Source organism: Hyperolius riggenbachi, chromosome 2 (assembly GCF_040937935.1).
Source record: "Hyperolius riggenbachi isolate aHypRig1 chromosome 2, aHypRig1.pri, whole genome shotgun sequence".
Classification (NCBI taxonomy): Eukaryota; Metazoa; Chordata; class Amphibia; order Anura; family Hyperoliidae; genus Hyperolius; species Hyperolius riggenbachi.
In genome coordinates, this window is record NC_090647.1 from 558,934,106 (window position 1) to 558,957,190 (window position 23,085).

At 45.9% G+C, this 23,085-nt stretch overlaps 1 protein-coding gene across 4 annotated transcripts in view; it reads left to right on the forward strand.

Moving 5' to 3' along the window:
• SIDT1 (SID1 transmembrane family member 1) overlaps positions 1 to 23,085 on the forward strand; it is a 161,642-nt gene that overhangs the window by 114,525 nt on the left and 24,032 nt on the right. For all 4 annotated transcript variants that reach the window (XM_068270906.1, XM_068270905.1, XM_068270907.1 and 1 more), the window contains exons 13-18: positions 3,049 to 3,120; positions 8,198 to 8,337; positions 8,455 to 8,528; positions 10,966 to 11,032; positions 11,278 to 11,351; positions 20,010 to 20,133. In XM_068270906.1, the coding sequence (XP_068127007.1) occupies positions 3,049 to 3,120; positions 8,198 to 8,337; positions 8,455 to 8,528; positions 10,966 to 11,032; positions 11,278 to 11,351; positions 20,010 to 20,133 (551 nt within the window). The remainder of the gene's footprint in view (positions 1 to 3,048; positions 3,121 to 8,197; positions 8,338 to 8,454; positions 8,529 to 10,965; positions 11,033 to 11,277; positions 11,352 to 20,009; positions 20,134 to 23,085) is intronic.

Consider the following 23,085-nt stretch of genomic DNA (forward strand, 5'->3'; position numbering starts at 1 on the left):
TAGGGACCAGGCGGGGGGGGCGCACATTTGGGGGTTCAGGCAGCCGGATCCCCAGTGCTACATACTGGGCATGGTGTCCCCCCTTAAGCCAGATGTCCCCCCTTTCGCCAGCAGCCTTCACTCACCTTCCAGGCTCCAGCGATGAGCCACAGTAGCCCCCTCTGCTCCAGCCGGCATCTCTACTCCTACTGCCACTCAGTTTCGGGTCGCAGCTTGATGACGTCATCAAGCCGGGATCCGGCGCTGATGTCGGGGAGCAGAGATGCCGGCCAGAGTGGAGGGGGGTGCCGATGGTCGGGTTGAACGGCACGGAGGTGAGTGGATCCTCTTCTCTCCCCCCCCCTACCGCAGCAGCTCTGTAAGTGATCACTAAGATCCGCCGGCGAATCGTAGTGATCACATGATCAGCAGCCATACGCGATGGCTGCTGATCACTGAGGGGAGATGTCAGCTGTAATATGAAAGCTTAATCTTCCCTCTCGGGTGCACGATCACATTGGGAACGGAAACGGCGGGTGGCGTAGATCCTACCCCGCATCAGGCTAGAACAGCCCCAAGTGCTGCGTAGCAACTACTATGGGCGGTCCCCAAAAGGTTAAATGCCACTCTACATTTAAAATGCAGCAATTACCCACACGTATGAAATGCAGAAATTACCAATTACTCAAGTGCGCGACTGCTACTGTCCCTGGCCAGAACTAGAAGTTAATTGCCAGGAGAGGAACAAGGAGGTATCAATGTGCAGTGAGGCGGCAGGTGAAAGTATAGTCCTTTTTCACCTGCCTGCCTCTCTGCGCTCTACTAGACTGGTGGTTTTCAAAGGGAAGGGAGGAGTAAGGGGGGAAGTATTTATTTTAATAATGAGAAAATATATAAAGAAAACAAAAAAGTAACTCTGCAATATAGTGGCGGTGGCAGCCAGCAGCGTGTGTGCCCACAGAGAGAGCTTGGAATGCCACCTCTGGCACGCTAGCCATAGGTTCGCCACCGTTGCTCTAAGGTTTCATCAGCTGGCTGTCAGTCCTTCCACCAGTGCCATGGACTGATCAGTCATGTTGCATTACTGGAGCCTAGTGCTGTTCAGTTGTTCTCGTCACTATTCAGTCGAGTTTGCCTCTTTGCGACCCCATGGAGTACAGCATGCCACGCCCCTCTATCCTCTCTGCCTCCTGAAACTTGTCCAAGCTCATGTCTGTTGCTTCCATGATGCAGCCATCTCATTCTTTGCTGGCCCCTCCTCCTTTTGATGCAAATTTTATGCAAATGCATGCAGCTTGAAATTGGACCTATCACATGCAGCTGCACACATCTGCAGTGAATTTTACATCAATTTGAAAGCACAGTGTTAGCATCTCACTGACCATCCTTACTGCTGAATAATGAGAATGCGGTGAAAGGAAGGCGCTCCGCTGCCACCTGGTGGTCACAACTCTTTTTAGCAGGTGCTGATTTTTGAAAATTGGGTTTTGGGTCCGTATTCTTCCTTGTTTCAATTCACAGACAGGTCCAGATCTGAAGAAGAGGGGGAAGAATATCCTTCCTAAAGCTTGCTACTAATGGTACAATTTGCTAAACGATCGTTTAGGATTGATTCTTCAGAAGAACGATGGGAAATGATCGTTTGGGACCACTAATGGACAAAAATCTCCTAAACAATCTGATTAGATTATTGAAATTGCACTGTTTGTGTCCACCTTAAAGGACTTACGAGGCCAAAATCTGCCCCCAAAACGTAAAAAAAGTTAACTACCTGCGTGACTTTGTAAGGCACGGAGGACGCCGTCCGCGCCCTCCGTGCCGTTCCGCCTGGTCCCCTCTGCTCAATAGCCCCCCGAAACTCTGTGACCCCACGGTCCATGTCGGTATCTGCAGCCTGCATAAAGATGGCCGCTGGAGCTGGTCTGCTCTAGGGCCAACCCCCGATCCACGTAACAGGCGCAGCTGTGGCCAGCTCCGGCGGCCATCTTTATGCAGGGGAAGGGGAAAGCAGAGCCAGAAGGGGGCAGGCTTGAGCTTGAAAAGACATCAGAGAAGACAGACGCAGCTATAATGATTCCTGAGCAAAGCCAGACTGAATGCTCAGTCGGGGATTTTATCAGGACTGATAACAAACAGGCTGAGCAGTGAAGAATGAAACCGAGAGCAGGGTAGGAGTTTTCTCTAATGTTCCCACTGATATATATGGTAAAATACATGAGTGTGCTTCATCTCTGGTACACTTTAAAGAGGAACTCCAGTGAAAATAATTTAATAAAAAAAAGTGCTTCATTTTTACAATAATTATGTATAAATGATTTAGTCAGTGTTTGCTCATTGTAAAATCTTTCCTCTCCCAGATTCACATTCTGACATGTATTACATGCTGACATTGTTACTGTGGGCAAGTTATGTAGCTGTTTCTAGCTGCTCTGGCTGTTACAGACAGCTTTAAACAGCCATTTCCTGTCTGTGAACATTGTTACATTGTGGCAGTTTGCCCAGTGTACCACGGTATTCAGAGCCTCTTGTGGGAGGGGTTTCAGCACAAAATTAGTCACACAGCGCCCCCTGATGGTCTGTTTGTGAAAATCATTCTATTTCTCATGTAAAAGGGGGTATCAGCTACTGATTGGGATAAAGTTCAATTCTTGGTTGGAGTTTCTCTTTAAGGGGCGGGTTCACATGAGCTTCGCCGATGCTAAACACTTTTCTACGACCGAGCAGATCAGCGATTGTCATTGGTTCCTATCGTTTCTTCTCATCTTGAATCCCATGGGGGTCACTGAACCGCTGAACGCAACAGCCGTGGAGCACCATTTTAATCGACTGTGAAGTATGTGCAAACAACTGTAAACGCATTGAGGGGAACTTTGATTGGCCCAATTGAAAGCTACATACAATTTGAATGAAATTTGCATGCAAACAAGCAGTTATCAGCGTATTGACGGTCTCTAGTCCTTGGCCCCTTTGTGTGTGCTGTTAGTCTTTTTTTTATGTTTGTTGCTGGAAGTTGTCTGGTTTCATCTGTGTCTGTCTGCAGGGAACTAACAGGGTATGTTGTGTCTGCAGGAGAAGGTTCAGTGGCCGCGTCCCACCCCATCACCACCAGCACCCCCGAGGGCAGCAGCTACGGGGCCATAGGTAAGAAACCCATACCCAGTTACTGTCATACTGAATATGTACAAAAGTTATTGACTCCATCAAGAAGGAGAGGCTGCACATTTATCTAGGGCATACATGTCAAACTCCGGCCCATGGGCCAAATCTGGCCCTCAGAGCTATCAAACTTGGCCCTCAAGTGGTTTCCCTTCTTTGCATTGTGTATGGCCCACTCTAGACCACCAGTTAAAGGATACCCAAACTGACATGTGACATGATGAGGTATACATGTGTATGTACAGTGCCTAGCACACAAATAACTATTCTGTTCCTTTTTTTCTTTCTCTGCCTGAAAGAGTTAAATATCAGGTATGTAAGTGGCTGACTCAGTCCTGACTCAGACAGGAAGTGACTACAGTGTGATCCTCACTGATAAGAAATTCCAACTATAAAACACTTTCCTAGCAGAAAATGGCTTCTGAGAGCAAGAAAGAGATAAAAATTTCTTATCAGTGACGGTCACACAGTAGTCACTTCCTGTCTGAGTCAGGACTGAGTCAGCCACTTACATACCTGATATTTAACTCTTTCAGGCAGAGAAAGAAAAAAAGGAACACCGCATTTAGTTATTTGTGTGCTAGGCACTGTACATACCCATGTCTATCTCATGCTGTCACATTTCACTTCGGGTATCCTTTAAGCTAAACTGGGGTGAAAGCCCTAGATCACCAGGGAAGTCATATAGGGGAGAGAGGGGAAAGAACTAGACACTAGGGAACTGTATAGGGGAGGAAAGAGGGGCACTAGACAATAGGGAACTGTATATGGGGTAGAGCGGGCCAGTAGAAACCAGGGAACTATATAGGGGAGGGAGGCCAGTAGAAACCAGGGAACTGCATAGGAGGAGTAAAGACCACTAGACACCAGGAAACCGTAAAAGGGAAGGAAAACCATTAGACACCAGAGAACTGTATAGGGGAAGGGAGGTGGGCACTAGACACCAGGGAACTGTATAGGGGAGGAGGACCATTAGACACCAAGAAACTGTAAAGGGGAGGGAGGAGGGCCATTAGACACCAGGGAACTTTATAAGGGGGGGGGGGGGCACTAGACATTTAGGTTTGCCAACGACTTGGTCCCAGTGTTCCATTTCGGCCCATTTCATATTTGAGTTTGACAACCCCTGCGAAGGTTATTTTGTTTTACAGAGCCGTGTTATGTGGTCTAATCAGGTGGAAAGATTGTGTCACACTAAACTGACAGTCGCACAAAAGTTAATGATGCTAGATGATACAGTCTCAGCCACACAGATGTGTCTTCAGAATAAAAGCAGCCAGAGACTCCAATTCCTCAAAAGTACAAGCAAATTTCTAGCAAAACCCCAACACCACAATATTAACTCCAGTCTGAGATTCCACACTCGGAACACTCTCTAACCCAAATGGTTTCAGCCTAGCACCTTCATCAGGGGTGAAGATGAACCTTGACAGCAGTGCAAGGCTGAAACCGGTCGGGTTTGGGAGTGAGCAAGTTTCTAGACTGATCTACACTCGCTATTTATATGCGCAGTTTATATGTGAAGTGATCTGTTTTCCTGAATGCTTTTGTGTGCACCAATAAATCATTTTGTTTTTGGAATACAGTATCTGATATTATGTCATTTTTATGTGCTGGCCACCTGTAAGTCTTTCTGTGCACTGGGTGGCTGCAGGAAACAGTTGCTCTGATTGTGGAATCTCAGATTGGAGTTATTGTTGCAGTAGTAAGGTTTTACTGGAAATCAACCACAAAAAAGTTGCCATTTTTATCACTTTTTTAAAGCGCTTCTTACCCAACTGTCAGGACTGCTTCACACATTGGGATAAGCTTGCTGATCTCTGGTGATCGTCAAAGTGCTAATGCAGTGTCACCCTTTTAGGGGGTTCCCAGAACACCATTGTAATTTGTTCAAAATCGCAATCTTGCTGCATGTATCGGAGTGATTCAGCTGAAACTGTTACTTAAAGAGGAACTCCAGTGAAAATAAAAGTAATGCTTCATTTTTACAATAATTATATATATATATAAATGATTTAGTCAGTGTTTGCCTATTGTAAAATCTCTCCTCTCCCTGATTTACATTCTGACATTTATCACATGGTGACATTTGTACTGCTGGCAGGTGATGTCAGTGGAAGGAGATGCTGTTTGCTTTTTTGGCAGTTGGAAACAGCTGTTATTTCCCACAATGCAACAAGGCTCCCACAGTGTGATGTCAGAACCATGGTCCTTACACTGTGGGAGGGGTTTCACCACAATATCAGTCATACAACGCCCCCTGATGATCCATTTGTGAAAAGGAATAGATTTCTCATGTAAACGGGGGTATCAGCTGCTGATTAGGATGAAGTTCAATTTTTGGTTATGGTTTCTCGTTAAGCCTTCCCCCAAAAAGCAGTTTTACTTACCTGGGGCTTCTAGCAGCCCCCTGCAGTCATCCTGTGCCTGCGCCGTCCTCCTACGGCCCTCCAGCCAGCAGCGGTGACCCCCTGTCCGAGGCTACTGTGCATGCACGGCCCCGAGCCGCGTGGACCCTGGTTGCACTCCCATTGCCGGGGCGCTATGCACATGCGTAGTATTGATTTTACCGTCCTGCGCATGCACAGTCTACTGCCGTGCATGGGGATGCCACAAGGAGGTGCATGGCTGACCAGCTTTCAGGGGGTCGCTGCTGCTGGCCAGAGGGTCATGGGAGGACTAGTACAGGATTAACTGCAGGAGGCTGCAAGAAGCCCCAAGTAAGTTAAACTGCTTTTTTTTAACTTTAGAATTCTTTTAAAGCAGGTGTGTCAAATTCAAATACAAAGTGGGCCGAAATTGAGCTCTGGGACCAAGCCGCGGGCCTCAATGTCAACTGGTCACCGTCCTCCCTTATAATGTTCCAGGTGTCCAATGGCCCCCCTCCAAGCCCTATACACTTCCCTTGTGTCTAGTGGTCCTCCTTCTTCCTCCCTTATACAGTTTCCTGGTGTCTAGTGGTCCTCCTTCCTCCCCTATACAGCTCCCTGGTGTGTAATACCTCCTCCCTCCCCTATACAATTCCCTGGTGTGTAATACCTCCTCCCTCCCCTATTTAGTTCCCTGGTGTCTAGTGGTACCCTCTAACCCCCATACAGTTCCCTGGTGTGTAATACCTCCTCCCTCCCCTATACAGTTCCCTGGTGTCTAATGGCCCCCCTCCAAGCCCTATACACTTCCCTTGAGTCTAGTGGTCCTCCTTCCTCCCCTATGCAGTTCCCTGGTGTCTAGTGCTCCTCCTTCCTCCCCTATACAGTTCCCTGGTGTCTAGTGGTCCTCCTTCCTCCCCTATACAGTTCCCTGGTGTGTAATACCTCCTCCCTCCCCTATACAATTCCCTGGTGTGTAATACCTCCTCCCTCCCCCTATACAGCTCCCTGGTGTGTAATACCTCCTCCCTCCCCCTATACAGTTCCCTGGTGTGTAATACCTCCTCCCTCCCCTATACAGTTCCCTGATGTCTAATGGCCCCCCTCCAAGCCCTATACACTTCCCTTGAGTCTAGTGGTCCTCCTTCCTCCCCTATACAGTTCCCTGGTGTCTTGTGTCCCTCACCCTCCCCTATACAGTTCCCTGGTGTCTAGTGGTCCTCCTTTCTCCCCTATACAGTTCCCTGGTGTGTAATACCTCCTCCCTCCCCTATACAATTCCCTGGTGTGTAATACCTTCTCCCTCCCCTATTTAGTTCCCTGGTGTCTAGTGGTACCCTCTAACCCCCATACAGTTCCCCGGTGTCTAGGGGTCCTCCCTCCTTCCCCTATATGGCTTCCCTGGTGATCTAGGGCAGTGATCTGCAAACTTGGCTCTCCAGCTGTTGAGGAACTACAAATCCCACAATGCATTTGCCTTTATGAATCTTGACTGTGGCTGTCAGACTCCCGCAATGCATTGTGGGGCTTGTAGTTTCTTAAGCTGGAGGGCCAAGTTTGCCGATCTCTGATCTAGGGCTTCACCGCCAATATAGCTTCCCAGGTGGTCTACATTGAGCCATTCATAACGCAAAGTGGGGAAACCACTTGGGGGCCAAATGTTATGGTTCTGAGTGCCAGATGTGGCCCGCGGGCCGGAGTTTGACATGTATGCTTTAAAGGTATGTGCAAAAACACAGATACCTTCCAAAATCGCTCTAAAAATCAAAATGCATTGCAAAATCGCAATGGCTAAGTGCTTGGCGATCGCAGTTACACTTTGCAGTGTGAACTTTGCCTCAGGCAGATTTTTTTTATTGTCAGAGGCCACACCCCTGGAACAAACATGATGGAGGCAGATCACCTGATCAGCATACTGGTTCCTAAAGGGAACCTGAAGTGAGAGGAATACGGAGGATTCTTCTCCTGCTCATTGTGTAGCTCGCCATCCGCCCTCCTCCCCCCTGCATAGCAACAGAAGGCTTTGCTAGCCTGTAGGCTGGCGATGTGTCTGTACAGCTTTGCCACCACACTGTCGCTTAAAGTATATCTCAGTAGAACATTAAACATGCATGCCAACAATGTGGCTCATTTAAAAAAAATTTTTTACCTCTTCTTTTTACATTTAAAAGTTTAGCAGAGGCCTTTATTATCCTGCTTCCTGCTACTTCCCAAGCCTGCCCAACCGCGGAAATTTCAGGCAGATAAGGACTGCTGTAATTATGTTTTTGCACACATTAGCAGAGGGCAAACAAAAGCTTTTATCAGCAGGGGAGGTGGAGAGATTGGACACTGTGCTTCAAAGAGTTTACAGAAGTCACAGATGCTATCTTCACACCTTCCCCTGGATAAATAATGGGCAGCTACAAGGAGAGAGGGGATTATGGCAGCTCCTATAGCTATTAGAAACTAGGAGAAACTGCAGAAAAAGTGGCACTTGGTTCCTTTTAAGGTATAGACTCCTAGTGACTTTCCTTGTATGTGTGTACAAGTTTTTCACCTGATTAAACCAATCACACGCTTCTGCTGCACACAAGCAGTTGTCATTATTATTCAGGTCCTTCCTGTATGTTAAGAGATTCCAAGGTTGACTCACAAGGCTTTACTTTTGAATGTTCTCACCTTCTTTCCACCTATCTCTCTCTTTCATGCAGATGAGTCCCGCCATAGGTCAGTAAAGTCAGCCCCGCCCATTCCCCGCCCCCCAATGTATTCGGACAGCTCTGCGGATGAGGAGAGCGAGTTTGATGGCATACCAGAAATGGAGCACGATAAGAACGTCATTCATGCCAAGGTATGTGATAAATTCAGTGTTCCCTACATAACGTCCCCGCCTCTGCTTCACTCAGGAGGATGGAAAAATACAAATGTCATTTATCACCCTCCGTAACCCCCGCCTTACTTATTGCAGACCTTCCTGTACGTGTCCGATCTGTCCGTCAAAGACCGGAGGATCATCAGTAAGAAGTACAAGATCTACTTCTGGTGAGCATGACATCACTTCCTGTACCTTCACTGAGAGTACATCCGTTATTGGCAGGATGGGCGGAGCCCCTCGTATTCCTGACAGTCTCAGAGACAGAGATTTTACCATCAGCTTCCATAAAAGACAAATGTAACCCCAAAATACTATACATACCTCCAAACTTTTTCTTTGTTTTTGTTTTTTTGAAAACAAGTCAAGTTTATTGATCATAATACAGAGACAAAAAAACAGGATACAATACAATGATATCAGATATAGCCAATCGATAAATACAGGATTCTACATTTGCATCAGATATATAATCAGCTATGTAGAATATTACGTTAAAGAGGAACTCCAGCCTAAACAAACATACTGTCATTAGTTATGTTAATTAAAATAGATAGGTAATATAATCTCTTACCCACACTGTTTTAAAAGACTAGGCAAATGTTTGATTTCATGAGGGCAGCCATCTTTTTGGTTGAAAGGAGGTGACAGGGAGCATATGACACAGTTACAACTGTCCTGTGTCCTGAGCACCTCTCCCAGTTGCTAGGTAACGTGAATAACAACATAGGAAATCCCATCATGCTCTGCACAGCATCAGGGAAAAAAAGCCCGAGCTTTTTTTCCTTGATGGGTGGAGCTTTGCTAAAAATGCAGCTAAAAATGATGCTTTGGTAAGAAAAACAAAGTTCGGATGCTGTGAAACTGTTAAAGAAACACCAAGCCTTTTCAGTTCTGCTGAGTAGATTTTTAGTCCGGAGGTTCGCTTTAACTTGACATGTTTTCATTGATAATTAAACTCATGAAATATACTAAAACACTATAACACAACATAGCCTGTTACGGTGATACAATGCCTATATCTTATGTGGTTAGCAGTGAGGGCAATAGGGGGGCGACAGGGGACAGACTTCTTAAGAGTATTATTTAAAGGAGAGTCCATTTTAGGACTAAAGCAGGAACTTTTGGAAGCACCTAAGTAGATCACCTACGAGTACGGGGAGAGTCTAACCAGGTCTTCCAGATTGTGTTAAATTTGGTTAGAGCTCCCCTTTTCTCATATATAGCTTTCCTGAGAGGAATGACTTTATTGACACAACTGATCTATTCAGAGCGAGTGGGCAGAGTAGGAAGTATCCAATATCTTGTAAGAAGCTTTCCAGCTAAATGCAAAACTTCTACAGTGAAACGTTGAGTATACTTTTCAGAGAAGGATGTTGGAAGAATATAAAGTAAACAAATTCTTGGGTCACATGTAATTGGACAACCCATATAATCACACACGATTGGTTCACACGATGGCCAGGGGCCCCGGACCTCTCTCACTGGCCGGGGCCCCAAGGCCAACACATGATACCTGGAGGGGAGTGCAGGTGGGCCTGGACCTCTCACACCCAGGCTCTGGACAACCCATATAATCATTCAGAAACTTGACAACTTGGATCCAATATGTGCTAACTTCAGGGCAGGACCAGATCATATGAAAAAAGGTGCCTCTAGATATTGTACATTTAGGGCAATTTGGGGATGCACCCAGCTGAAATTTAGATAGGCGCACTGGAAGCTCCCAACTTTTTTAGATAAATAACATTGAAATTTAATGGGAACAAAGTTCAAAGTTAATTAAAGGATACCCGAAGTGACATGTGACATGATGAGATAGACATGGGTATGTACAGTGCCAAGCACACTGATAACTAGGCTGTGTTCCTTTTTTTTATTTCTATGCCTGAAAGAGTTAAATATCAGGTATGCAAGTGGTTGACTCAGTCCTGACTCAGACAGGAAGTGACTACAGTGTGACCCTCACTGATAAGAAATTCCAACTATAAAACACTTTCCTAGCAGAAAATGGCTTCTGAGAGCATGAAAGAGGTAAAAAGGGGAATTTCTTATCAGTGAGGGTCACACTGTAGTCACTTCCTGTCTGAGTCAGGACTGAGTCAACCACTTACATACCTGATATTTAACTCTTTCAGGCAGAGAAAGAAAAAAAAGAACACAGCATAGTTATTTGTGTGCTAGGCACTGTACATACCCATGTCTATCTTATTATGCCACATGTCACTTCGGGTAGCCTTTAAAAAAATTTGGTCAGTAGAAAAATACACATATTTACACAGATCTGTACACCAGTTCTGAAAGAGGGACAGAGGAATAGGGGTCCCAAAGAGGCACTGTCCCTCTGACAGCGGCACAGTGGGGAGCTATGATACTATCTAAGTCTCACACACATCATAGACTGTTACCAGCCGAGGGCAGCAGCCATTCAGGGCCGCCTCTGACTAGAATGACTGTATATTGATATGTGGCCCCCTCCCACTATGGCTGATACTAGGCTATTTATTATGCGGAATTCTCCTCGACCTTCCCGTGTATTAGGATCTGAGCAGCAATCTGATAGGCTGTTTTTCCATCTGACTCACTAATGTCTCCCTTCTCCTGCAGGAATATAATCACTATCGCTGTGTTCTATGCGCTACCCGTCGTCCAGCTGGTCATCACCTACCAGACGGTACGTGTCATGTGACCCTTCTGCATCGTCAGCTGTATGCTCCGCCCACATTATCATTTCTTCTTCATACTAACATACTACCATCAAATCATGAGGCAATTTTGATGACAGGACATCACCAGTCACCCCGCCACTCCTGCAGCTAAAATCTGTTATGTAGGAAACACTAGAATTAATGTCTGCCTCTGCTGAGAATCTAGCTTGAGTGCGGCAGCCCTAACCTAAATATTTGTTTCCTTCCCCAGGTGGTAAATGTGACCGGAAACCAGGACATCTGCTACTACAACTTCCTGTGCGCTCACCCGCTCGGAGTCCTCAGGTCAGTAAACATTAAGGGGCTTGATTCACTATGCGGTGCTAACCTACTTAGCACATCTAAAGTCTTTACACGTGCTAACCAGGGTGCTAAGTAGGTTAGCACCGGATTTCTCAATCAGATCGCGCGATAAGTACCGCGCGCAAAGTATTGCACGCGCAAAGTCCTATGCGCACGCTAAGTCCCATAGGCTTTAATGGGCACTTCGCGTGGAGCGCTCTGTGCAGTGCGCGCGTAAAGTTTTGCACGCAAAAAGCTCATTTAGACGTGCTAAGGGGGTTTTCACAGGCGTGCTAACAGTTAGCACCGCTTTGTGAATCAAGCCCCAGGCCTCTTTCACAGTGCAACCTTAAAGTCACACGTTAAAACAACATTTAACGCAGAATAGCGCACTGCAATGAAAAATCAATGCCCCATTCATAGTGCACACGTTGCGTTGGAGTCTAACGCTGCACGTTAAGTGAAAGTGCTGCATGCTGTGCGTTATACACGTTATTAGCTGCGTTGGACTGTTTGCACATGCTCAGTAATGACTTGGAAACATACTTTGCATTGCCTGTATGCTCTACTGTATGCAACGATAACGGGGCATTAAGTTGCGTTGCGACTTTTTGGGGGCGTTGCAATTTGCGTTGCGACTTTAACGTCGCATCAAAACGCAATGTCCTACTGTGAGAGGCCTAAAGGTCTCTTTTGTGTAATTTATATACAGCATAAATCGGTAATGCAAAATATCTGCCTCCCAACTTTGGAGATAAGGAAGAGGGACAATTCCCCAATGCCACACCTCTAGCCACACCCCCACCACGCCCTCACCCTGCAAATTACACGGAATTCAGAATCAAGGGATCCTCTACGTTCCGAGTAGCTCTAGACTCGTAGATACTTGGATTCAAATGTTAAGTAAAACAAATGTGACCGTGGGAGACGGTGAGGTTAACTTACCCACTGACCCATTCGCGTCACATGTCGCGTTCCACGTCACTCCAGCGCTTCCTCCTTCAAGCCATACTGGTCCTCTGCCAGCATCAATGAGATTCCTGTGGTCATTGTAACAAGCAAAGTAACACATCCACGCATTACTTCCTGTTTGTGTACTAACAGTACACGGCTAGTAGAAAATGTGTGGGGACATCTTGTAGCCAAATAGTAAAATTACACCTACATACATTTTATTTAAAAAAAATAAAAATAACACATATACCATTAAACGTAACCACTTCCCTCCCCCACTCTCCTATAGCTACCCAAAAAAAACGCTTGTAAAAAAAAAAAAAAAAGGTGACAATTAAAAAAAATTACATACAGTGGGTTGCAAAAGTATTCGGCCCCCTTGAAGTTTTCCACATTTTGTCACATTACTGCCACAAACATGCATCAATTTTATTGGAATTCCACGTGAAAGACCAATACAAAGTAGTGTACATGTGAGAAGTGGAACTAAAATCATACATGATTCCAAACATTTTTTTACAAATAAATAACTGCAAAGTGGGGTGTGCGTAATTATTCGGCCCCCTGAGTCAATACTTTGTAGAACCACCTTTTGCTGCAATTACAGCTGCCAGTCTTTTAGGGTATGTCTCTACCAGCTTTGCACATCTAGAGACTGAAATCCTTGCCCATTCTTCTTTGCAAAACAGCTCCAGCTCAGTCAGATTAGATGGACATCGTTTGTGAACAGCAGTTTTCAGATCTTGCCACAGATTCTCGATTGGATTTAGATCTGGGCTTTGACTGGGCCATTCTAACACATGGATATGTTTTGTTTTAAACCATTCCATTGTTGCCCTGGCTTTATGTTTAGGGCAGAGCTGGGACAAGGTCCTCCAGCACCCAAGGCTGAGACCCCAAAGTGCACCCCTCCATCCCTGCCACCCCATCCATCACACACTGATTGCTATTAGACTAATAGGTGCCACAGGGCCCACAACCTCCCCAACACCTTAATATGTAGTTATCTGGCTTGCAGTCACTGCCATGTATCCCCTTTTCTCATTTCTTTCTGCTTCAAACACAATTAGGAATGACAGCTGAATGAATTCTGCGCCCCCTCTTACACTGCGCCCTGAGGCTGGAGCCTCTCCAGCCTATGCCTCGGCCCGGCCCTGGTTTAGGGTCATTGTTCTGCTGGAAGGTGAACCTCCGCCCCTGTCTCAAGTCTTTTGCAGTCTCCAAGAGGTTTTATTCCAAGATTGCCCTGTATTTGGCTCCATCCATCTTCCCATCAACTCTGACCAGCTTCCCTGTCCCTGCGGAGGAGATGCACCCCCCGAGCATGATGCTGCCACCCCCATATTTGACAGTGGGGATGGTGTGTTCAGAGTGATGTGCAGTGTTAGTTTTCCGCCACACATAGCGTTTTGCATTTTGGCCAAAAAGTTCCATTTTGGTCTCATCTGACCAGAGCACCTTCTTCCACATGGTTACTGTGTCCCCCACATGGCTTGTGGCAAACTGCAAACGGGACTTCTTACGCTTTCTGTTAACAATGCCTTTCTTTTTGCCACTCTTCCTTAAAGGCCAACTTTGTACAGTGCCTGACTAATAGTTGTCCTATGGACAGAGTCTCCCACCTGAGCTGTAGATCTCTGCAGCTCGTCCAGAGTCACCATGGGCCTCTTGACTGCATTTCTGATCAGCGCTCTCCTTGTTCGGCCTGTGAGTTTAGGTGGATGGCCTTGTCTTGGTAGGTTTACAGTTGTGCCATACTCCTTCCATTTCTGAATGTTCGCTTGAACAGTGCTCCGTGGGATGCTCAAGGCTTTGGAAATCTTTTTGTAGCCTAAGCCTGCTTTAAATTTCTCAATAACTTGATCCCTGACCTGTCTTGTGTTTTCTATGGTCTTCACGGTGATGTTGCTCCCAATATTCTCTTAGACAACCTCTGAGGCCCTCACAGAGCAGCTGTATTTGTACTGACATTAGATTACACACAGGTGCACTCTATTTAGTCATTAGCACTCATCAGGCAAAGTCTATAGGCAACTGACTGCACTCAGATCAAAGGGGGCCGAATAATTATGCACACACCACTTTGCAGTTATTTATTTGTAAAAAATGTTTGGAATCATGTATGATTTTCGTTCCACTTCTCACATGTACACCACTTTGTGTTGGTCTTTCATGTGGAATTCCAATAAAATTGATTTATGTTTGTGGCAGTAATATGACAAAATGTGGAAAACTTCAGGGGCCGAATACTTTTGCAACCGACTGTAGTTGCCTTAGTGATTGAACTATTTTAATATGTGTATCCTGATGGTATATTACTGTTGTCTTTGCAATTATGGCCTTATAATTTGTGATGGATTTGTGTCCATCACAAATTATAAGGCCATAATTGCAAAAAAAAAATTGCACCTTTATTTCCAAATAAAATATTGTCTCCATGCATTGTGATAGGGAAATATTTTAAATGTTGCAATAACCAGAACAAATGGGCAAATAAAATGTGTGGATTTTATCCACAGTAGAACATTTTATTTTAAAACTACAATGACCGAAAATTGATTCCGTGATTGGGGAAGAGGACCAAGCTGTCTTCTACCCAATAGCAATGCCTAGAATGAATGGACGTGACCGCGATCAGCGGCCACATCCATTCATAAAGCAGGAAACAGTCACACTGTAGTTAAATGTAAAAAATAAATAAAAATAAATAAATAAATAAAAAAGTGGACACTTCCTATAACGGGAGAGTGTTCACTAGCGCCATCTTGTGGCCAAAAAGTAAAATTACACATACAGGCACAAATGTACAGTACATACATACACAATAGTAATAAAATTAATAACTTACACCTCCAAGCCCCCCCCCCCCCCCCCAGAAGAAAAAAAAACGCTTGTAATAAAAAAAAAAAAAACAGTTTAAAAAAAATACATCAATACTTGCCTTAGGGACTTAGCTTTTTTAATCTATTTTATGAGGGAAAATTACTTTTACTTTACCTCATAGGGGCTTGTGTTTTCTTTCCTCAAAGTATCGCTTACCACTGGGTACATTGCTGCAAATGGGAATGTCACTAATAGTACACACATTACTCAGTGTGCTCAGTGTTGCCTGTGACTCGTGTATAAGTCGACACTTACACTTTTATGAAGTGAATCAGACCTAAATTTCTAGACTTATACTCGAGTATATACAGTAGATCAATCCATTGTGATAAGGGGCGATAAAGTTATTGATGAAGTAATGGGAGCAGCACAGACAGGTGAAAATTGCTCTGGTCCAGAAGGGGAAAAACGCCTCAGTAGGGAAATGGTTAACCCATTTCTGCCGGTAAGTATAATAAACTGTATTCACACAGGGGGGAAAAAAACTGCACAGCGCTTCCAAATACCCAGGAGTCCTGGTCGCAATCGCTCTGGTGATCGCTGGACAAAGCGCTTACGGAATTCCTAGTGGCTCCCAGTCCCTAATCAATCAGAAGCTGCACCCCCTACTGGAGACTGACAGCCACAATAAGCTATCGTTGAGCAGGGGGGTGCGGCTTCAACTAACACACCAATCAATACCTTTCCCCATGCCCATGTGACTAAAGGGGAGTGTTTCAGACTGACTTTGAGCTGGCAGACAGCGTGCAGTCACAGAGGAGCTTTGAACAAGTCATTTTTTACAGGCCAACTGAAACAAGAGGGATAAGGAGGATGCCATATTTATTTCCTTTTAAACAATACCAGTTGCCTGGCTGTCTTGCTGATCCTCTGCCTCTAATCCATGGGCTTGCCTTGGCCTGGATCTCCTCCTACCTATCCAATCGCTCCTTCACCACTTCCTTCAATGGCTCCTCCTCAACTCCTGCCCCCCTTTCAGTTGGGGTCCCCCAGGGCTCTGTTCTAGGCCCCCTTCTTTTCTCCATATACACTTCCTCAATTGGCAAGCTTATCTCCTCCCTGGGCTTCAATTACCACCTTTATGCAGATGACACTCAGATTTACCTCCATACCCCCGATCTCTCAGCCACCACCATGAACAAGGTCTCCTCGTGTCTCTCAGCAATTTCCTCCTGGATGTCAGCTAGGTTCCTAAAGCTTAACCTAGACAAAACTGAGCTCCTGATCCTTCCACCCCATGCTGCTGCACCCATCCCAGGTTTCCACCTCACAATCGACAACACAACCATTCTCCCTACCTCCCAGGCCCGCTGCCTGGGTGTCACCTTGGACTCTGACCTCTCCTTCATCCCACACATCCAAAACATCACAAGAGCCTGCAATTTCCACCTCCGTAATATCTCCAAGATCCGCCCATTCTTAACCCCGGACACGACCAAACTGCTCATCCATGCCCTCATCATCTCCCGCCTTGATTACTGTAACTCACTCCTTTCTGGCCTCCCCCTGAAACGCACTGCCCCCCTTCAATCAGTGATGAACGCGGCTGCAAGACTCATCCATTCTTCGCACCGCTCTGCATCCACATCTCCCCTTTGTGAATCCCTGCACTGGCTCCCTATCCGTCTCAGGATAAGTTTCAAGATTCTATGCCTGGCGTATAAATCTGTGCACAAAACATGCCCTACCTACATCTCGCAGCTTGTTCACAAGTATACACCAGGTCGCCCCCTCCGTTCCTCCAACGACCTTCGCCTCACCACCCCGCGCATTTCACACTCCCATGCCCGCCTGCAGGATTTCTCAAGAGCTGCCCCCACCCTCTGGAATGCCCTTCCACCACCCATCAGACTTGCTCCCTCTTTCAACACATTCAAGCAAGCCCTCAAAACCCACCTCTTTATGATGGCCTACCCACCTCCTACCACACAGTAACTCTCTAAGGAATATTTAACAGCCCCCCCTAGTGTTTCCACCCCTCCCTTTAGATTGTAAGCCTCTGGCAGGGTCCTCCACTCCCTAGTGTAATCTACAGGATCATGTGCTCCTGTCCTATGACAGCCTGTACTTGTATTACTGGGCCTACCTAACCAGCCCATATTGCATGATCATGTATTTTGTACAATTTGTATGTATAACTTTGTTCTATGTGTATAACCCTATGTATGTCATCCTTGTATCATTGTATATATTTATTGTCCAGCGCTGCGTAATATGTTGGCGCTTTATAAATACAATAAATAATAATAATAATAATAATAATCCATTTAGCCATAGCCCCTGAACAAGCATGCAGCAGATCAGATGGCCCTAACATTGTCAGATCTGACGAGATTAGCTGCATGCTTGTTTCTAGTGTGCTTCAGACTACTGCAGCCAAATAGACTAGCAGGGCTGCCAGGAAACTAGTATTGTTTAAAAAGAAAAATAAATATGGCAGCCCCCATTTCCCTCCCATTACAGCTGTCCTTTAAGTGTTCAAAACGTGTTCTGCATGATTATTTCCCTATAATGTTCCAAGAAACGCATATAAAATGTGCCTGGATAGGCCGCTCTGTACCCCAGAAGTGGAATATTCGGGCCATTACAGAGCGTCTCGTCCTCGCCGCCCCGGTTCTCCGATCACAGCTGCTGTCTCACTAATCTCAGTAACATCCAGACTAATTATGTGGCTGCAGCGATTCGCACGACTGCGCCACGCATTAATAACCACGGAGACGCCATTATCTTATTATTAAGCATCTTACTGCTTTATCAGACGAGGACAAACACTTCCCCAATAATGAATGTTTAATATCTGGATTTATTCAGCCCACATCTCCCTCACTTCACTATCTGCTGCAGCTGTATGGCGATATCTCAGGAACAGGAATACGTATTTACAGGAGAGAGGAGAAACCCACCATCGCCTCACATCTCTCACTGACAACTAATAACCATACTGAGACGTGTCAGCAGATGCAGCAGTATGTTGTCAGCAGATGCAGCACAGTTTTATGTCAGTAGATGCAGCAGTTTGTTGTCAGTAGATGCAGCAGTGTGTTGTCAGCAGATGCAGCAATTTGTTGTCAGCAGATGCAGCACAGTTTGATGTCAGTAGATGCAGCAGTTTGTTGTCAGCAGATGCAGCAGTGTGTTGTCAGCAGATGCAGCAGTGTGTTGTCAGCAGATGCAGCAGTGTGTTGTCAGCAGATGCAGCACAGTTTGATGTCAGTAGATGCAGCAGTTTGTTGTCAGCAGATGCAGCAGTGTGTTGTCAGCAGATGCAGCACAGTTTGATGTCAGCAGATGCAGCAGTGTGTTGTCAGCAGATGCAGCAGTGTGTTGTCAGCAGATGCAGCAGTGTGTTGTCAGCAGATGCAGCAGTTGTTGTCAGTAGATGCAGCAGTGTGTTGTCAGTAGATGCAGCAGTGTGTTGTCAGCAGATGCAGCAGTGTGTTGTCAGCAGATGCAGCAGTGTGTTGTCAGCAGATGCAGCAGTGTGTTGTCAGCAGATGCAGCAGTGTGTTGTCAGTAGATGCAGCACAGTTTGATGTCAGTAGATGCAGCAGTTTGTTGTCAGCAGATGCAGCAGTGTGTTGTCAGCAGATGCAGCACAGTTTGATGTCAGTAGATGCAGCAGTGTTTTGTCAGCAGATGCAGCAGCTTGCAATTAGAACATACATCAGTGTGTTGTCAGTAAATGCAGCCGTCATTGTCACTAGATACAGCATTTTTGTTGTCAGTAGATGCAGCAGTTGTCACTAGATACAGCAGTTGTTGTCGGCAGATGCAGCAGTTTGTTGTCAGCAGATGTAGCAGCTTGCAATTAGTACATCAGTTTGTTGTCAGCAGATGCAGCAGTTATTGTCACTAGATACAGCAGTTGTCAGCAGATGCAGCAGTTGTTGTCAGCAGATGCAGCAGTTGTTGTCAGCAGATGCAGCAGTTGTTGTCAGCAGATGCAGCAGTTATTGTCACTAGATACAGCAGTTGTTGTCAGCAGATGCAGCAGTTATTGTCACTAGATACAGCAGTTGTCAGTAGATACAGCAGTTGTTAGTGGATACAGCAGTTGTTGTCAGTAGACGCAACAGTATGTTGTCAGTAGATGCAGCAGTTGTTGTCAGTAGATGCAGCAGTTTGTTGTCAGTAGATGCAGCAGTTGTTGTCAGTAGATGCAGCAGTTTGTTGTCAGTAGATGCAGCAGTTTGTTGTCAGTAGATGCAGCAGTTGTTGTCAGTAGATACTGCAGTTGTCACTAGATACAGCAGTTGTTGTCAGTAGATGCAGCAGTTGTCAGCAGATGCAGCAGTTTGTTGTCAGTAGATGCAGCAGTGTGTTGTCAGCAGATGCAGCAATGTGTTGTCAGCAGATGCAGCAGTGTGTTGTCAGCAGATGCAGCAGTGTGTTGTCAGCAGATGCAGCAATGTGTTGTCAGCAGATGCAGCAGTGTGTTGTCAGCAGATGCAGCAGTGTGTTGTCAGCAGATGCAGCAGTGTGTTGTCAGTAGATGCAGCAGTTGTTGTCAGTAGATGCAGCAGTGTGTTGTCAGTAGATGCAGCAGTTGTTGTCAGCAGATGCAGCAGTTTGTTGTCAGCAGATGCAGCAGTTGTTGTCAGTAGATACAGCAGTTGTCACTAGATGCAGCAGTGTGTTGTCAGTAGATGCAGCAGTTGTTGTCAGTAGATGCAGCAGTTGTTGTCAGCAGATGCAGCAGTTTGTTGTCAGGAAAAACAGCAGCATCTGGCACAGGAGTTTCTGGCTTCAGGCTGAATTTGGCCATTGCCTGTGAGCAGAGCCGTGGGCGTGGCATAAGACAAACTTTTTATTTTCTTCATTTAGTGCTTTCAACAATATCCTGAGTAACCTGGGTCATGTGATGCTGGGCTTCCTGTTCCTGCTGATCGTCCTGCGCCGGGACCTCCTGCACCGCAGTCTGATGGAGGCCAGAGACATCTACGCCCTGGTAGGTCCTCTGTCATGTGTCACTAAAGTATTTACATACATTGGCTAAGGATTTCACCACCTCTTTGTAGTATGATGAGGTTTTACCTTCACAGTCTGCTCATAGTGTTCAAAATCTGTTGACCGTCACAATACATACTGGTGGTAAAATTGGCCCGTGATTGGTCAATCTAAATTGGATGTGTGTATGCACCTTTTGGTACATACCTTCAATTCTGATTGACCCACAACTGGCCAATTTTATTACTTCCATGTAGTATGAGAGCTGAGCTTATCAATCTGTTTATAATATTCATAATCTGTTGGCACTCATCATACAAAATAGTAGTAAAAATCCACTGCGCTCTCAGTCCATAGCCATGATCTAAAATTAAAAAGACAAACTCCACATCGCGTAATACTGTAACAGCATAAATGCAAAGAGACCCGTGTAGTTGTGAACACTCTGTGCTTCCACTCGTGACACCACCACCCAATACTGGAGAGGCTCACCAGATTCAAACCACCTCTTATGCAGGTGGATCTCTCGCTTTGTTTTAAGTCTCACTCCGACACATCAGTGAGGCACATCCATATGCTGGTATCAAAAGGTTTAATATCTTCATAAAATTGCAACTAAAAACACAATAAAATAATACCTCATTGCGTAGTAAGTTGAGACAAATGGCACATAGCCGCGCTTCTCGCGCCTCCAAACTACTCACAAGCTCCACAAAGATATCAAGCGTGTCACAGCGGCTCTCCTAGGGCCCTTGTAGGTGCACTCCAAAATTTCTGCAGCGTCCCGCCGGTTGGAATCTCCACACTACTCCGGGCTTCCGCTTGCTCGCCTGAGGGGGCGTGTCTACGTCTGGCGTCTAGCGTACTGGCTCCGCCCTACGCGTTTCGTCATCAAACAGACTCATCAGGGGCTAGCGTGGCCAGTACGCAAGCCGCCATATATACTTCCTCATCCTCCGTGACGCAACTCAATGTTTCGGCTCTGCCCAATGAGCAGCCGCCATGACGCGCTGCACAAAATTCTGATGGCAGCCGCATCACCTATACATAAATTCTATAAGACCTATTAAAACAATACCAAATATAAGTTTGCATGGGATATATGCAGCATACAATATTAAAATAGATACCTCCACCCATTTCTATGCACCAAGCATTTACATGCCCATATATCAATGACTGCCATCTAGTGGCTGAACTTTATAATACATAGCCTATCTTGTAGCAGGTATATTATACTTCCAGATTTCCTCCCCCCAACAACACCAGTGCGATGGACCAAATCTCACCAGTAACACCTACCCAAGACCAAATCAATAACCCCCAATGACCTAATATACGTGGGTCCTCAAACTATCCCTATCATCAGATACTTACCTTGAATCCATCTGCCCTACTCGTCCTACTCCTCCATTCCAAATCATTACACTAGGCTAATCATTAGAGATATAGCAGTTTAAGTCAAACTCTATGTTCATACCTGCGGGGGCAAAGGTTCCCAGCTGGTATATCCACCTGCCCTCCGCCTGTGAAATGTCCTTCACTTTACTAGATCCCCGCCACTTAGGGACCCATTTCTCTATCCCCATGAACCTGAGTTGGGATGGATCACTATTGTGTTTGAGCTTAAAATGTTTAGACACACTGTGTGGTTCAAAACCCCTAGAAATATTATACACATGTTCTCCAATGCGGCTCTTTAAATCCCTGGTCGTACGACCGATGTACTCCAACCCGCATGGGCACCACAATATGTACACTACTCCCTTGGAGCTACATGGGATGCACTGCCTGATTTTATGTGTGTACCCTGTGTTCCTAGCCACAAATTCCTTCCCCCTACATCCCTTCGCTTCTTTACACCCCCTACAATTCCTGCAGGGAAAAAACCCACCTGCCCCAATAAGTCGGCACCCGAGGTCCTAGGTGGGTCCACAAAACTGGTCACCAACCTAGACCGTAAATTCGGGGCCTTCCTATACACAAAGGCTGGCTTCTCTGGGAGGTGGCTCCTGAGGATCCCATCCATTTTCAAGATGTTCCAATGTCTGCGGAATATTCTCTCAACATCCCTATGTTGCCTATTATATCCCAATAGCACTGAAAATTCTGTATTGCTCGACGGGGATCGGGTTGCATCCCTAACCAGATCACTTCTATTCATCTGTCCTACCAACGCAGCCTCCTTCACCACTGCAGTGCGATCATACCCTTTTTCCACAAACTTCTCAATCAGTATCTTACTCTGTATTGCATAATCCCCCTCAAAGGTACAATTTCTCTTGATCCTCATTAGTTGCCCCTTGGGGATATTATTAAGCCACCTAGGATGGTGGCAGCTAGAACTGGGTATGTATGCATTCCTGTCTATAGCTCCAAGGGAGTAGTGTACATATTGTGGTGCCCATGCGGGTTGGAGCGTCATGGCGGCTGCTCATTGGGCAGAGCCGAAACATTGAGTTGCGTCACGGAGGATGAGGAAGTATATATGGCGGCTTGCGTACTGGCCACGCTAGCCCCTGATGAGTCTGTTTGATGACGAAACGCGTAGGGCGGAGCCAGTACGCTAGACGCCAGACGTAGACACGCCCCCTCAGGCGAGCAAGCGGAAGCTCGGAGTAGTGTGGAGATTCCAACCGGCGGGACGCTGCAGGAATTTTGGAGTGCACCTACAAGGGCCCTAGGAGAGCCGCTGTGACACGCTTGATATCTTTGTGGAGCTTGTGAGTAGTTTGGAGGCGCGAGAAGCTTACTACGCAATGAGGTGTTATTTTATTGTGTTTTTAGTTGCAATTTTATGAAGATATTAAACCTTTTGATACCAGCATATGAATGTGCCTCACTGATGTGTCGGAGTGAGACTTAAAACAAAGCGAGAGATCCACCTGCATAAGAAGTGGTTTTAATCTGGTGAGCCTCTCCAGTATTGGGTGGTGGTGTCACGAGTGGAAGC